Raw genomic sequence first — 17216 nt, 5'->3', positions numbered from 1 at the left:
AGCTGAAGCTGGATTTGAAGTCAAGAGATCCTGTCTTCAGGCCCAGGACTTGATCCACTTATGACTTTGCCAGCCAAGTCACTTGACTTCCCTAGTTTTCAGTTTCCTAATTTGTAAAGTGAGTTGGACTACATGATTCCTGAGCTTCTTTCTAGAGCTGAGATCTAGAACTTCCCCAAGGAAGAAACTGACTGCCATCATCCTCATGTTCTCAGAAGGCACTAACACATAGCAACAGGAGCTCGGAAAGGAGGAAGGATTGTGTCTTAAGGTCTTGGAATATAAACTTTTGGGGTGCCACAGGGAACTCTGTGCTATGTATCGAACCAGAGCATACCCTCCAAGTACCCTCGAGACAGGGTTGCCTCTGAAGCACAAAGCAGAAATCCTGGGACATGGGAAATTGACAAGCTGAGATGGACCGTTAGGTTTCCAGATTTGGAGCTGGACAGTACCTTAGCGGCCATTCAGTCAACGCTTTCATTTTTATGGGTAAGGAAACTGAGGCCCAGAGATATTAAGTGACTCGTCCAGTACGTCTAAGACAGAATTTGAACTCTGGGCTTTCCTGACTCCAAGTCCAATGTCCTTGGGCATTCTCTAAGAAAAGGCCATCTAATTTGGAGAGCCAATTTGTCCCTTGGGGATGTGGGCTTGGAGGCAGTGGACTTCCTAATCAGGGTATGGCCCACCCTGGGTGGAGAACAAGAAGGGACCCTACTCTGAACCTTTCACACAGAAACGAGACTGTTTACCCGATAGTGGTATTTACTGAGCTCTGTAGGGTCCAGCAGTGGGGCAGCAATAGCTTGGACCCTGTCGGGCTCAGGATCAGCAAGACTCAAGGCATCAATGTCTAGTAACAGTGCGTGGGGTGGAGTCAAGTCCACCCATGAAACATCCCCAGAGTTTTTCCAACTCCATCACCATCCATGGTTCTCAGGCCCCAGTGGCACATGAGGCTCAGTGGGGAGGGTGGGGTTGGCCTCTCTCTCCCCAAGTTCTGGCACAGTCTCCCGGCCTTGGATGAATCCCCCTACCCTGTGGCCAAGGCTCACTCCCGGGGAATGAAGATGGCGAGCAGCGTGATGAGAAGGACTAACGCTAAAGCACCAATGACCAGGCCCAGGATCACTCGCCATCGGATGTTCTCCCAGCGCTTCTTCTGGGCCAGCGTCTTGGTCGTCTTGCTGAAGGCGGAGCTCTGTAATGACGGATAGAGAAAGAAGCTTAAGGCAGGATCCCAGCACCCGGGACAGGGGCCTGAGAGATTATCCAGGCCAGCCTCTTCACAGTTCTCTTTGTAGCCTTTATCCCCAGCAGCTCTCACCTAATTCCTGAATTCCTCCCTCATGGAGAATCATGGATCTAAATCCATAAGGTGCCTCAAAGGCCATGTTGTCCAAACCTCTCATTTTACAGGTGAGAAAACTGAGGCAGACAGAGGTGACTTGCCCAGGGTCACCAGCAAGTTGGATTTGAGCTTGAGTCTTCTTGACTCCAGGCCCAATGCTCTCTCCACTACAATACAACAAGGGCCTATTGGCCCTTGACCCTTGGTTTCTTGTGTCCCCTTTGACTTAAGAAGCCAAAGAATCTCCTTTCATGTTCTGTCTTTGACTTCCCTTCTCTGCCTTTGGAAAACCCGAGGGCTGCAGGTAACCCCAGCAAAATGTCTGCAAAGACATTGGTGTTCTTTCCCATCATCTTCCTACTCTAGGGAGCACCCTGTGCCCCGTACACACCGCTGGCCTGGCCCTGAGTGCTTCCCTCACTCAGGTCCCATCATGCTCCTATCTCACCATCTCAGCCACATTCCTCCTGCCCCTCCCTCCTGTTCCCTGTTCCCTCTCTCCCATCCCAGCCCCACTTCCTCCTCATACCATATCAAGGAGCTGGTCGGATCGCTGCTCCAGCTCGGCTAGTTTGCCATCCCTTTCCAGGACCCGTTCAAAATTGTTCAGCATGATTTCAGTCACTTCGTCTGCCTGCCGTTGGCATCTCTCCAGGTCCTTCCCTGCCTGGACACCAAGGCCAAAGTTAAATCATGTCATTGAGCCTCAGAGACCATCCTTCCCCTGCTCCTTCCATTTTGGTGGAGGTATATGACAAGTTCATAGATTTTGAGCTGGAAAGAATCTAACTAATCCACCCCCCTAATCTTTCCATTAAGGAAATGATGGCCCAGATAGGCTAAGCAACTTGCCCAAGGCCACACAGGGATGAGTGACAGAGGCAGCATTTGAACCAGTGTTCTCTGACTGAAGTCATCTCACTCTCTATTGTATCACATTGGAAGGTGGTTCAGGATAGTACCAGTCTCCTCCCCCTCTAGACTTGTCTTCCCTCACCTTAGACAACCTCTAAGATAATTTAGAGATAATCTAGTTTAATTCCTAATTTGAGAGATGAGGAAAAGAACTCCCCAAACGGGTGTGGTATTCAGCGAAAAAGAGTATAGCCTTGAGATCTGAAAGAAACCCTCCGGTCACTGAGTCCATTACTCTCATGTTCCTTCCTCCCTTTCTCTTTCTTTACTTCTTTCCCTTCTATCTTCCCTTAGAGTTTTACCAATGCCTTTTGTTCTTGCACTGAGTGAGGTCACTTTCCAATCTGGCACCCCACCTCCACCACCATAAAATCCTCCCTTGCAACAAAGAAAAAAGTTTAAGCAAAACCAGCCAACTTGGTGCCCATGACTAACAGCACCGACAACATTCCACATTCATCTTCCTCCACCTATCTACCAAATGAAAGGAGGTGTGGTTTATCATCTTGTTTCATGGGACCAAGATGAGTCATTATAAGCCAACACTATCATTTTAGGGAGGAGACTAAGCCATTGAAGGGAAATGATTTGCCCAGGGTCAGTCCATCAGTCAACAAGCATTTATTAAAAAGCACTTACTATGTCCCTACCCTCAGAAAACTCACTTTCTAAAGCGGAAAACAGCATCAAATACCTATGTATACATAAGGCACATAGAAAATACATACAGTGTAAATGGGAAGTAATCTCAGAGGGAATGAGTGAAAGAAGGAGTGAAATGGTGAGGGAAGCTTGGATTGAAGCTGAATCTTGAAGGAAGCCAGGGAGGTCAGGACGGGAGTGGGGAGAGACTTGAGGCAGAAAGACCCCCCCAGCCTCAGGCTATTGCACAAGTCCAGGTGTGGGGTGACACTGGCGGGCATCAGGGTGGTGGCCATGTCAGACAATGAGGAGTAAATGAAGGAAAGAAAGAAAGACATTTCGATCAAGGGCTTACTGTGAGCTAAGCATTGTGCTAAGAGCTTCTGGAGAGAAAGACAGCCTCTTCCCTCAAGGAGCTTACATTCTAATGGGAAAGTCAGCCAATATTCAGAAGTGATCTTCAAAGGGTGCTAAGTCAATCTGTAGGACAGCTGATTGGCAGCTTTCCAAGGCGTGTTAGTTTCTTCACTAGCAGAGCAGAGACCAAACCACAGGTGTCCATACTCCCGATCCAGTCTGATATCTCTAGCAGTCCTCCACCTGCCTTGGGAGTGGTCCTTCCAGTCCACAGGCTTCTTCTCCTCGTGTTAAATGGAGGGAGAGTCTTTCTGCCCAGGGCACTTGAACCCTGGCTGGACTGTGGCTTTCACAACAGAGAACAAAGATGAGGACAGACACCATCCGAAAGCTGAGCGGCCAGAAAGGATGCTGATATGTAAGGCTGAGAACAAGGAGAACTCAGCTTTCTCTTTTAAGGTCTGAGACCTGCCAGACCAGTTCTGTCTCCTGTCCCGCCCATACTCTTAGGGAAGATTAAAGCTTTCCTTTACTCTTAGGAAAACCACAGACTTCCCTCCCCCTGGCCAGGGCTGTGGGTGAGCTCACCTGGACCAAAGTAGATTTTTTGTAGCTTGAGTTGGCAGACTGACCAATAGAAGAATGTTGATTTGAGAGGGCTGGACTAGAGACTGAGAACAGGAGTGACCCAAGACTCAGAAGCCAGAGGGAAGAAGGATGTTTGTAGGCAGAGGGACCATGCACCGGAGGATGGAAAGAGCCTTGGATGCTGAGTCAGTAGAAGAAACCCTGGGTTCTTTTTGTTATTATTCATTCATGTCCCACTTTTCATGACCCCATTTGGAGTTTTCTTGGCAAAGACTCTGGAGTGGTTTGTCATTTCCTTCTCCAGCTTATTTGACAAATGAGGGAACTGAGGTAAACAGGGTTAAGTGATTTGCCCAGGGTCACACAGCTAGTAAGTGTCTCATGCTAGTTTTGAACTCAGAAAGACGTGTCTTCCTGACCCCAGGGCAGCACTCTATGCACTGAACCATCTAGCTGTCCTCCATGGTTCCAACTCTTGCTCCAATAAGCTCTGTAGCCTTGGACATGTTGCTCTACTTCTCTGAATGTTTTCTCATTAGTGTTTAGCATATAGTAGGAGCTTAATAAATGTTAATTGACTACTGACTCATTAATGAAATAGGTATTAAAATGAAATAGGTACCTATCTCCCAGGGTTATGGTTAGAAAAGTACTTTGTTACTCCTAAAACTAAGATACTATTTTTATGAGTAGTAGGAAAAAACCCTAATCTAGAAAGTGTTATAGAATAGAAAGCATTGGAGGAAAAGGAGGGAGCTAGATAGCAAAGGGCGGGCTCTGGGAAAGCTTCTGTGCCTTGGCTAACGTGAATCTGATCAGTTACAGTCAGCTCTGAGCAGAGTGCCCTCTCACCGACAGACGGACTGTCTGACTGAAAAGCAGTTTTTCCAGTCTCACCCCACTGGTGGCGCCTTCCCAAAAGCCCCTTCCTGACTGACCGTCCAGAACACGTCTCAGTTGTGCTATGCGTTGTACTTCTGGTTTTTTCCCAATTCGATTCGCGTGTGACACCCTCTCATAAGCTTAGAACTGGAAGGGTCCAGTTCTAGTCAGCCTCCTCTCAGTTTTGCAGATGAGAAATCCCATCCTCATCAAGAGAAGGAAGGAAAGTGACTTGTCCCAGGTCACCCAAGTAGGAAGGAGAATAATGATAGCTAGCATTGGTGTGGTGTTTTAGGATTGCAAAGCACTTGAAAAAATACCTCGTTTGAATAACACCTGCAGGGTAGCACAAGGCTCAAATGAGATAATGTATGTAAAGTGCCTTGCAAATGTTAAAGTGATATATAAATGCTATTTATTAATATCTGCAAGGTACCTAATTCATGAGGGAAAAAAATTGTATATTGTAACAGAAAGAAAAGCCAAGTTTAATTTCTATTTTCTCTAGGGAAACCTCTTCCTGAGCTAATTTATGAATTTGGGGTTGTTGGGTTTTTTTTTAAGTGATTAAAAATATTTGCTACACTGACTCTGGGGGGGAAGTCTCATTTGATCTTCACAGCAACCAATAATTGCTGCTATGATCATCCCCATTTTGTAGATGAAGAAACTGAGGCAGGTTAGGTGTCAGCTAGTGAGTGTCTGAGGCTAGATTTGACCTCAGGTCTGCCTGACTTCAGGTCCAATCTGTTTCTCTTTTTCCTGCACTCTGCTTCTCTTCTCGACTCTGTGGTGTCAGGGATGGGAAGTCCAGCACAGTGCCAAAGAAAAAATCAGAAACAAGTACTAAGTTGAGTGGCAGCTCTGAACTTACTGGCTGTGTGACTTTGAGCAAGTCAACAGACCTCTCTGAGTCAACTCTCTCTTCTTTAACATGGGGGATCATGCCTATGCCTCCTTCACCAAGGGCGTAAAGGACTTTAGAACCTTAAAAATGTCATGTGAATGTATATTATTGGTCACTATTATGCTGATAAGATTTCAAGCTCCCTGAGGTCAGGGATGTGCTCTGAGGACATGTTGAGGCAGCTAGGTGGTGAAGTAGATAGAACTCTGAACCTGGCATCAGGAAGACCTGAGTTAAAATATGACCTCAGAAGCTTGTGTGACCTTGGGCAAGTCACTTAACCTCTACTTGCCTCAGTTTCTTCAACCTTCAGTAGGGATAATAATAGCACCTACCTGTCAGGGTAATTGTGAGGATTAAATGAGGTAATATTTGTAAATTGATAGCAGAGTGCCTGGCACACAGTAAGCACTTTAATAAATGCTTATTCCCTTCTATCAGCTTATAACTCAACCCAAGTATTTCTTAAGCCCCGCCTCTATATATGTATATGTATATGTGTATATATATACACATACATATTTATATACATATTTACATACGCACATATTATTAATTCAAATCCAGCCTCAGATGATTAATAGCTGTGGGATTCTGGACAAGTTACTTAACCCTGTTTGCCTCAGTTTCCTCATCTGTAAAATGAGCTGGAGAAGGAAATGGCAAACCACCCCAGTATCTCTGCCAAGAAAACCCCAAAATGGGGTCATGGAGAGTCAGACATGATGGAATAACAACATGGAAATATTAGATAGATGTTTAATCTTGACTCCTGTTTTGCAGTTAAGATAACCTGTGTCAACTCTTGCCTATAGCATCACTGGCTGAGTGACCAGAGCCAAGTTATTTAACCAATTAGAAGCCAGAACAACTAAGGCTCTGTTAAAGACAAATCTGCCCAGTCGAATTGGAGGAAGGAATTCCTATACCTGGAGTTCTCTATATCCCTCAGTTTACAGAAACAGATTCTTTTAAAAGTCTAAAAAATAATTCGTTGATACTTTATTATCTCTGTTTCTCCAGCTCATGATGAGCTATTTGGAAAGGCCTTTGAAAAATAATTTAATATTAAAGCACAAGCTATTTTTTAAAAGTTGGTAGAGTTTTTCTAAGGTATGAATTCTATCGGTCTGAGTTTTAGAACTAGGGAATGGAAATACGCCCAGGGGAGGTTTGGGGTGAGCACCAGGGCAGAGTACAGGGAAGAGCAGAAGCCAGAATGGGGAAATGAAACCATTTGCTACTTTCTCCTGAGGAAGAGCTTTATTGTAAGCTCATCATTCATTTTTGGAATCTGGTTTTTGTACCTATTTGTATCAAATTTCAGGATAAATCAAAAGACCTGGGTTCAAATCCCACCTCTGATGATTTTTACCTGATCTGTGTGACCTGTATGGAAAGTCACTTAACCTGACTGGGCCTCAGTTTCCTCATATGTAAAATGGGAATCTAGTTCTAAATCTATGCTCTTGTGACTTGGAAGAATTGGAAGGAACCTTAGAGAAGATCTCATCCAACCTCATTTTCAGAGGGGGAAACTGAGTTTCAGAAAGGTTCAGTGACAAACCAAAGGTCACGGCAGCACAAATCACAGAATCAGAGTTGGAAGGGCTTTCAAAGCCATCTAATCTAACCTTTAACTACCCAACAAGTCGCCATCCAGCTTTTGCTTTAAGAGAACTAGTAAACTGGAACCCCTCACTTCTTCGAGCAGCCAATTCCGTTTTGGGACAGCGCTAATTGGTAGGAAGTCTCTCCTTACATCAAGACTAAATCTGCCTCTTTTCCACTTCCACCCATTGTTCTTAGGTCTGTTCTCTGGGGTGAGAAAGAACAAGTCTCTTCTGTCTGCCACTTAAAAATCCTTTAAATAGTGGTCAGCTACGGAGTCCCTCTCCCTCCCCTCCAAGTCTTCTCTCTGACTCAAAATGGAGCCATTTCCTTCCAATGATCCTTATGTGGCATGATCCCAAGGCCCTTCACCATGCTGGTGGACCCCATCCGGCTTATCGTTGTCCTTCCTAAATGGTGTTAGCTGCCCCCACCCCATCTGCTCCCTGTGCCTCTCTGAGACGGCTAAGAGTTGACTCTGCCTATAATTTAGGAGGGGCTATTTTTATAAAGTGATTCCTTTATCACACAGCTGTGTTCCCAGCTCACTTTCCCTCCTATAAGCCCATGCTAGGCTCACACAATTAGAGCTGGACACAACCCAGTTCAACCCTCTTGTTTTGTCTTATAGGTGAAAAAAAGAGTCCCAGAGAGGGGAAGGGGTTTGCTTGAAATGGTCATAAAGTTAATTAAGTGGCCAACAGGTCCTCTGACACCACACCTGACACTCTTTCCTTTCAATGCTGCTTTCTATTATTGTTTCCTACTTTATGAGCCTCTGGGATCAAATCTGTGCCTAATTTTAAGGACCAGACTCTGTGTAGGGATTTCAGGGGACGAGAAGGTAGCTCGGAGGATAACAGAATTCCTACCCTGCAGAGCAGCCAAGGGAAAGGACCCAAGTTCAGTCCCTGCCTTGCTGCTCCTTTTCCCTGCTCTGTTCCTCAGTTTCCATTCAATGTTGTTTTTAAATCAAAAGGATAAGAAGAATCTAGCTCTCTGGGGAGGGAAGAAGGAGGTCTATATTTTGAAACAGAGGTGAATAAAACTAAAAAATTGCAATAGAAACTTTTTAAAATGACTTTGTAAACATTTTGCAGTTCTTTCTCTTGTCTATGACATATTCCCCCCAGCACCCAGGAGAATGTAAACTCCCTGAAGGCAAGACTTCTTTAGTTTTTGTCTTTGTTTCATCATCAACTAGTACAACCACTTGCAAGCAGGAATTAAGCATTTTCCTGTTTATTGAACTGAATTTAGTCCTTCACTGTGCTAGGTAATGTGAAGAAAAGGGAGAAAGTGTAAGATCCAGCCTGTTAAAGGCACAATTAAGTAAGACAAACGCAAAGGAATCAGCTGATCTAAATGCAAAGCAATAAAGAATTAATTAAGCACTACATTGTGTTTTGAAAGCCAGAGAATGTAGAGGGAGTTTCCAGATTAATGAGAACTGGGCTTGGCAGTTGGGTGGGATTTGACCGAAGTCTAAAGAGTGGATGGGCAGGGAGGAGGAGGAAGGACATTCCAGCCAGGGCACCCGTATGTAGGAAGGCCCCGTGGTTGGAGTCCGAGTAGTAGGCAGCCCCTCTAAAAGGAGAGGAGCTGTCCAGGAATGGGAGATGAAACCAGAAAGGTAGAGGAGGGCCAATTTTTGAAGTATTTGAAAGCCAGAGAGAGGAATTTAGGCTTGAAGGGGGAGGAAGAAGGAGAATTTGAAGGCTTCTCAAGGGAAGAGTAGATTGAGGAAAGCAATGTTTAAGGAATAGTATCAACTGACACTTACAGAGTTCTTCAAAATTTAAAATGCACTTTCTAGGTATACCTTATGGCACTGGAGCCTCAGAATGAGCCTGGAAGGTAGATACTACAGATATTTTGCAGGTGGGAAAGAAACCTAGAGAGGTTAAATGTTTTGCACAGCTAGTAAGAGTCAGAGATGGGATGTGATGCCAGGTCTCTCCTCACACTCTTTCTATTACTCCACAGCACTTCGTCGCACCTTCATTGACCCTTCCTGAGAGAGGATGACCAGATTCAGACCCACTTGTGAACAGGAGCAGCAGTCTTCCCTCGGAGATATCCCAGATGTCATCCTAGACTCTTCATTCTCTCTCACCTCTCATCTATTGCCAAGTCCTATCCCATTCTACCTGCCCGACATCTCTCTCTCTCTCTCTCTCTCTCTCTCTCTCTCTCTCTCTCTCTCTCTCTCTTTCTCTCTCTCTCTCTTTCTCTCTCTCTCTCTCTCTCTCTTTCTCTCACACATATACCCTGCCCCCACCCCTTCTCGCCTCTGACACTGCCACCACCCTGGTACAGCTCTGAATCACTCCATGCCTTGTAATAGCTTCCTGGTCGATCTCCCTACATCTCCAACCCAGCTTATCCTCAGTTGTCAAAGATGATCCATCCAAAGGACAGGTCTGACCCAGTCACTCTCCTATTCAGTAAATTCCAGTCCCCCCTTATTGCCTCTAGGATCAAATATAAAACTTTGTTTGGCTTTCAAAGTCCTTCATAACCTGCCCCCTTCCTACCTTCCCAGTCTTTCTGTACCCTATCTTCTTCATATAATATGTGATATAAGTGATGCCTGCTTCCTTGCTGGTCCTCACACAAGACTCCACCTCCTCTGCATTTTCCTTGGCTGTTTTCCACGTCTGTTAATGTCTCCCTTCTGTCTCTGCTTCTAGACTTCCCTGGCTTTCTTCCAGTCTCATCTAAAGTCCTACCTCCTGTCTTTCTCAGTCCTTCTTAACATTAGTTCTTTCTCTCTGAGGTTATTCCAATTTATCCTTTATATATCTTGTTTCTACACAGTTATTTGCACTCTGCCTCCTCCACTCTCCATTAGATTGTGAGCTACTTGAGGGTTGAGACCATATTTTTGCTGTCTTTGTATCCCTAGCTCTTAGTACAGTTCCTGGCACAAAGTAGGTTCTCAATAAATGCTGATTGACTACTATTACTTTCCATTACCTTGCATATATCCTGTTTGTACCTAGCTAATTCATGTTTGTCTTTCACATTAGAATGTAAGTTCCTTGAGAGCAAGAACTACTCTTTTTCTTTCTCTGTCTACCTAGGACAAGCACACTGCCTGGCACGTAAGAAGTCCTTAATAAATGATTGTTGACTGATTGGGCGACTATTCCACTAGACTAGAAGCAGGGGAATAACCCTGCCTGTAGGACTCTGACGTTGTCTCAGAACTATATCTTTGATTCTCCCTCTGGCTTCTTGAGTATCAAGTACTCTTCCTTCTCCCAGGTCTCCTCCCTTTACCCAGTTGTTGGACCAGCACAACTTTGTTCAAGGGTCCCGACCTCTGCCTCTTTCTCCGAATCCCCCATTTCCTGCCCTAGCCCCCCTCTCTGACACCATCTTCCTGTTCTCTTTCCTCTTCCTGCCTCCCCGTCCCCAGAGACAGAGCCATCCAAGCCCTCAACCTCAGAGCCACCACCACATCCATATCTCTGCCCATTCTGTCCTCTGAAGCAGTCTTTAAAAAGTCCAGATGATTTCCTGGCAGGCACAACACTCTCCATGGAGCACTCTTTGGGGGATGGGAAGGGGGGGGATGCTGGTGAGAATTGTTAGTGTCCCAGTAACAGGGTTTCAGCTCAAGAGTACAAGCCAAGAAAGCAGTCTGGGGAATTTGGGGTCAAAGTGGAGGGACATTTCAACAAAGTGTTTGTGAGCTGGAAGTGTTTTCAGTATCTCAGCAACCTCAGTGGGATCTCTTTATCCCCTTCCTAGCCATTTCTGGCTTTCATTCTAGACTGAACAAACCTCTTAGTAAGAGGCAGCTCCATCCTCCCAGAAGAGAGTTAGGGGTGGGTAGTAGGGAAGGGCAGGAGACAGGGCCAAAGGACCTTCGTATTTGCATGATCTTGAACAAGTAAACTACTTAGCCTCCCTGAACCTGGGTTTCCTCATTTATTAAGATGAGTAGAATATTATTACTTGCCTCCACCCCCATCCCTGTCCCACAGGCTTGTTATGAACATCAAATGGAAGGAAGGAAACAAGCATTGATCAAAGTGCCTACTATGTGCCAGGCACTGTGTGCTTGAAAATATTATCTCACTTGATCCTCACAATAGTAGGTGTCATTGTTAATCTCACTTTACAGCTAAGGAAACTGGGGCAGATAGAGGTTAAGTGATTTAAATGGAATGAAGTATGAAAAGTGTTGTATAAATATAAGCTATTGCTATATCAAGGAGTTCTGATTCCCTCGGTGACGAAGTGTGCTACAGTAATTTGGGTGTCTGGAGGACCTAAGCTCTGCTTTGTACTAGCTGAGTGACCTGGGACAAGTCACTTCAAACCTTTCTTGGCCTTGATTGTTTATTCTGTAAAATAAGGGAGTGGGATTAGATCCCTTTAAGGTCCCTTAGTCCACTAACTCCCTCCACCTATGCAGAGAGCAACCAGCTTTGATTTACAGTCTTACAAAATTGTCTGATGTTCAGAGAGGTTAAGTGATTCCCTTGTTTCTACACACCTACTAAATGTCAGAGGCTAGAATCTGAATCCAGACCTTCCTAGCTCTAAGCCCAGTGCTCTAACCACTATACCTTGTTGCATACACAGTAAGTGCTCAATAAATGCTTGTTGCTTTGCCTTGACTCGGCTGCCTGTTGGTAAAAATAATCGGTGACTGCTCAGATAATCTCCCGGGTTTTCCTTGGGATTTTCCTCTGGCTAACCTGCACTTCGCTCTAGTGCTTACCCACTCCTCTGCCCCGTTCCTACCCCCCAACACCACCATGGTTCCTTCAAGTCTTCATTGCTCTCCGGAGGTCCCCTCCCCTCCTCCTTCCCTTTCCTCTATGCACCTCACTCCCTGATTAGTTGGGGCAAGATAACCTCCCCGAACCTGCCAATTCTCTGGATTCCGGGGCTCTGGAGGAGGGCTAGGTGGGGCAATGAGTACAAGCTCTGTGCGGGACGCCTGGGTCCCATTATGCTCTGCGTGGGTCTGGGAAAGTCCCCTGGCTCCTCTTGAAAAGTGATCCTTCCTGCCTCCTCCCCCACGATGCCCACTCCCCGCCCCGGGCGGCCAAGATCTCCCAGAGAGCGCGCATGCCAGCGTGGTCTCACCTGCGCCCGTCGATCAGCCCGGCTCTCCTCTGCCTGGGGGTGGGAGGTAGGGGCCCAACCCGCCCCACTCATGCAGAGCACTTTCCCCTCCGGGACCTCCCCTCCCCTGGCCCATCCCGCAGCTGTCGGCCCCTCTCTCCAGCCCCAAGCCAGACCCTCTCACCATGCTGCCGCTGTCCCTCTCTCCTCTCGTTAGCGTTCCGGTTGTGTGTCTCGCCGGCCGGGAGGTGCCTGGGGCAGCACAGGCAGGCTTGGGGGGTGGGGGGGATTAGATACACACTGGGAGGAAGGAGGGAAGAGGCGGAGCCAGGATCAGAAAGGGGGGCACCTCCTGGGCCGGGCGGATGGCAGGGGTGAGCGAAGCATGACTCCTGGCAGCCCCTGGGCTGGGGCAGGCAGAGGTGACGAGGCGAGGCAGGGAGGCGCTTTGACCGCTCAAGAGACTAAAGTGAAATCGAAAGTCCCCCGAGGGTTGCGGAGTGCGCCCCGATTTGTTCTCTCCCCTCCCCCGACGCACTTCAGCCTCCCAGCCTTCATCGCAGCCTGCTTCCAAGAAGCAAAGAAGAGCAAGACGAGCCAATGACCGGACTGCACGTTTGGACTTTCTTGGGTGCAGGGCATGAGCAGGATCTATCGTCCTGCACCCTGACTAGACACGTTTTTCCACCACGGTGGCCAAGGCTTCGGGATCACGGCAAACTGAAATGAGTGGCTGCCTCCCTATTGCCCTTAGAATCAAAGACAAAAGTCTTTTGTGTGACAGATAAAGCCTACCTCTCCCAGCCGATCTATTACATGTCCGTATCATTCCTCTCTTCACATTCTAAGGTTCAACCTTATACACTGGCCTTACACACAACATTCCACCTCCCGTTTCCATCGATGCCTTTTCAGAGATAGAGGCTGTCCCTCTTTGCCTGGAAGACCCTCCTTCCTCGTTTCCTGGCTCTTTGGAATCTCCTTTCCAAGCCTAGCCTAAAGGCCACCTCCTACAAGATGCTCTTTATTTACCCAATATTTACAGATAGGTGTATCTGTTCTTTCCTCTGATAAGCTCCTGGAAGGGAGGGTCCGTTTGGGTATCACCTTGCCCAGCACTAGTGCCTAGTATAGAGTGGGCATTTAATAAATGCTTGTTGATTGATTGGTTCCACAGGAAGGCAACAGACTGGTGGTGGGGGGGAGGGCCTCAGAATACCATGTCATTTGAGGAAGAGTTGAAGGAACTGGGGGCCTTGACTTGGAAAAGGGAAGACTTGGAGAGGCAGCCCTGGTCAGAAAGCCTTGGGTCAAAACCCTTCCGCTGACACATCAGCTGTGGGACTCCAGGCACCTCTCAGTGCCTTTGGCACTCTTGAACAAGGCTACTATATATTGGAGAACAGGTGAGGACCTGCATGGATGGATAGTAGGATGGCTTTCTTCACTCAGCATCCCTAAGGTAGTGAGTTCCCTGTGAAAGGAAGAGTTCAAGTAGAAGCTGGATGATCTATTATCCCTGGCCATGTACAGAGGATATGTGTTTCAGGTAGGAGGTTGCAGTAGGCAGTCTTCAACATACTGCCCACCTCTGGGATTCTGACCCAGGGTTCCTAGGTAGGGGCTTGGTTCTGCTACTCCTATTGCCAGAGCAGAACCCAAGCTATGCCTCAGTTTTTCTGCCTGTGTAATGGAGACATTACACAGACAAAGAAAGTAATATGAGTGAGGGCCTTAGGAAACTGTGGGCCTGTGGAAGGATTTCAACGAGCAATCTCTTCTCCAGGCTAGAGATCACTAGTTACTTCAACCAATGTTCATAAGACATGAACTCAAGGACCCTTGGATCTCCTGGGAGGATCTGTTGTCTGATAATGCCTTGTGATTTTGTCAGTATGGGGAACCCCCAGGACACATTCACTCCCCAGGTAGATTGGCCTTGCAACAATAATTCATAGTCATCAAAGAGTGGCCTAGGGCACCAACTAAGTGATTTGTCCCTGTTACCAGAGAGTATGGGTCAGAGGCAGGGCTTGAACCCAGGGGTTCCTGACTGCAAGCTGATGCCTCCCTTTCTCCTTTTGAGAGATGGGACACTACTGGTGTGGAATATTGCATACACTGTGAGATCCAGTCAGTAGATTAGTTGGTTTTGCTAAATTGGTTTTTCTTTCCTTTGTTGACATAAGAGAAGGCTCTGTGTGTGTGTGTGTGTGTGTGTGTGCTCTTGCTTGTATGAGTGTGGGTGTTCATTAATAGTTGGATATGACTATAGCTAGGTGGCATAGTGGATAGAGTCTTGGGCCGGGAGTCGGGAAGATCTGAGTTCAAATCCAACCCCAGACACCATTAGCTTAGTAAGTCACTTAACCCTGTTTGCCTCAGTTTCCTCATCTGTAAAAATGAGTTGGAGAAGGAAATGGCAAATCACTCTAGTATCTCTGCCGAGAAAACCCCAAATGGGGTCACGGATTGTTGAACATGATTGAAATGATTGAACAACAAAAAGGTGACTCAGTGGACAGAGTACTGGGCCTGGAGTCAGGAGCAGCTCAGTTCAAATTCAGCCTCAGACCCTCACCAGCAAGTCATTTAATGTGTGTTTGCCTTAATCCACTGGAGAAGGAAATGGCCAGCCACTCCAGTATCTTTGCCAAGAACACCCCAGGGACAATATTGGCGTGCTATGATCCACGGGGTCATGAAGAGTTGGACACAACTGAATAACAACCATGAAAACAAAAGAATTGATTTTTTTTTGTTTTGTTTTTTGCTGAGGCAATTGGGGTTAAACGACTTGCCCAGGGTCACACGGCTAGTAAGTGTCAAGTGTCTGAGGCTGTATTTGAACTCGGGTCCTCCTGACTCCAAGGCGCCACCTAGCTACCCCAAGAAATGATTTTTAAAAAGTGGTTGGTGGTGTTATTCAGTCATTTCGGCAGTGTCTGACTCTTCATGCCCCCATTTGTGGTTTTCTTGACAAAGATGCTAGAGAGGTTTGCCATTTCCTTCTCCAGTTCATTTGACAGATGAGGCAACTGAGGCAAACAGGGTGAAATGACTTGCTCAGGGTCACACACTTCAAAAGTAGTTCCCAGAACTAAAAACAGTACTCTTAGTATGGTTGGAGCAGAACAGAGCACAGCCCCCTAATTCTGGACACCACTCGTTCAGGGCAGCCTCAGATCACATCATGAGTCTTTTTGAACAGCCACAATACATTGTTGAATCAGACTGAGCCAGTCCACTAAAAAGCCCCAGCCCCCACCCCTACCCTTCCCCCACTCTTCCCCCTCTTCCCTAAATCTCACAAGGCTTTTGTGAAGTTAAGGCTTTGGAATACTTAAAAGTGCTACAGAAAGCTTAGCTATTATCTGATTGGGGTGGGGACTGGACGATAATGACCTAAGACCCAAGGTTAGAGTAGGCCTGGGCCAAAGGCCCTCGGACTCTGCCCCAGCCCTATGACTGTCCTGAGCTCAGGCTCTCACCCTCCAAAAGAAAAATATAAATCTATATTCATCCCTAAAAACACTATTGTAAGGGAGGGCAGAGAGAGCAAGACCCCATCTGGGGCCGGCTGAGGCCCTGGGAAGGGTAACAATGAGTGAGGCAACCTGGGGCAGGGGGTGGGGAGAAGAGGAGGCCGCAGACACAGAAGCCATTGTCCAGAGGGAGGGAAGGAGGTAGGGGGCCTGTCCTGTGACACTGACTGTACCCGGCCCCGGATGAATAATGAAGGCAGGCTGACTCCAGCACAGGAAAGCCGAGGCCCACGGATGGAGGGGTTGGGCCCTCGCTGAAGTCATAGCTGCTCACAGGACACAGCGTCAGAAAGAGGACCCAGGCAGGCTCTGACCCAGCACCTCAGCCCAGAGGACACAGAGACCCATTGTCCCCGGCAAAGGAAGGAGGTAGGGGGCCGTGTCCCGGGATACAGATGAGCCCAGTGACAGACTGAGTGGGGAGACAACGCTTACTCCAACTCGGGAGAAAAACCCAAGGCCTCTCTGCTGGTCCCTGCTGGAGACCGGGGAGCAAAGGCAGAGAGAGAGCTCCAGCTGGAGAAGGGCAGTGCTGGCACCTGGGACGGGAGCTCGCCTGAGTCTCAGGCCAGGGGAGGAATAAAAATAATATTAATGTTGTTGTTGAGTTATTTTCAGTCATGTCCAACTCTCTGTGACCCCATTTGGGGTTTTCTTGGCTAAGATACTGGAGTGGTTTGCCATTTCCTTTTCCAGCTTATATTACAGTTGAGGAAACTGAGGCAGAGTGAAGTGACCTGTCCAGGGTCACACAGCTAGGAAGTGTCTGAAGCTGATTTTGACCTCTGGAAGATGAATCTTCCTGCCTTCAGATCCAGTGCTCTGTCCACCACTGTGCCCCTAGCTTCCCTATTAATACTAATAGCTAATGAGATCTCACTTGATTCTCATAACGTCCCTACGAGGTAAGTGCTATTATTAACCCCATTTTATAGATGAAGAAAGTAGGTTAAGTCACTTGCCCAGGAAGTATCTGAGGCAGGATTCAAACTCATGTCTTCTTGACCCCAAGCCCAGCGTTCTATCCAATGAGCCACCTAATCTGTCTTAGACCATTAAAAGGTACGTTTTTTTTTTAAAGGCAATTGGGGTTAAGTGACTCGTCCAGGATCACACAGCTAGTAATTGTCAAGTATCTGGTCTGAGACCTGATTTGAACTCAGGTCATCCTGACTGCAGGGCTGGTGCTCTATCCACTGAGCCACCTAGCTGCCCAGCAAGGTGAATTCTTAAGGGTCTCCAAACATCCCTAGGAACTCGAGAGAGAGAAAATCCTACAGCTTCTGCTCCCAACCCAACAGTGGTATCAGAGTTCAGATTGCTGGAT

At 47.0% G+C, this 17216-nt stretch overlaps 1 protein-coding gene across 2 annotated transcripts; it reads right to left on the bottom strand.

The window, feature by feature from the left end:
• Positions 1–750: 750 nt before the first annotated feature.
• On the bottom strand, positions 751–12872 carry VAMP5 (vesicle associated membrane protein 5). 2 transcript variants are annotated; one of them, XM_027860461.1, is made up of 3 exons: positions 12529–12872; positions 1884–2021; positions 751–1204 (listed from the first exon to the last, which is right to left on the bottom strand). In XM_027860461.1, exons 1-3 carry the CDS (start codon positions 12529–12531, stop codon positions 1055–1057), a joined length of 291 nt encoding a protein of 96 aa, XP_027716262.1. In that variant the 5' UTR covers positions 12532–12872; the 3' UTR covers positions 751–1054. The 2 variants fall into 2 exon arrangements, with proteins under 2 accessions (XP_027716262.1, XP_027716263.1); XM_027860462.1 differs by lacking the exon at positions 12529–12872 and adding an exon at positions 3333–3695.
• Positions 12873–17216: the final 4344 nt, after the last annotated feature.

Source organism: Vombatus ursinus, unplaced genomic scaffold (assembly GCF_900497805.2).
Source record: "Vombatus ursinus unplaced genomic scaffold, bare-nosed wombat genome assembly UNPS02014181.1, whole genome shotgun sequence".
NCBI lineage: Eukaryota > Metazoa > Chordata > Mammalia > Diprotodontia > Vombatidae > Vombatus > Vombatus ursinus.
This window is presented reverse-complemented; position numbering and strand designations above follow the sequence as displayed.

What these genes read in the sequence shown, in the direction of transcription:
- VAMP5 (XM_027860461.1), bottom strand. An exon ending in CCGACCAGCTCCTTGATATG is followed by an intron (nt 1,205 to 1,883) that starts GTATGAGGAGGA and finishes CCGTCATTACAG; the next exon opens with AGCTCCGCCTTCAGCAAGAC.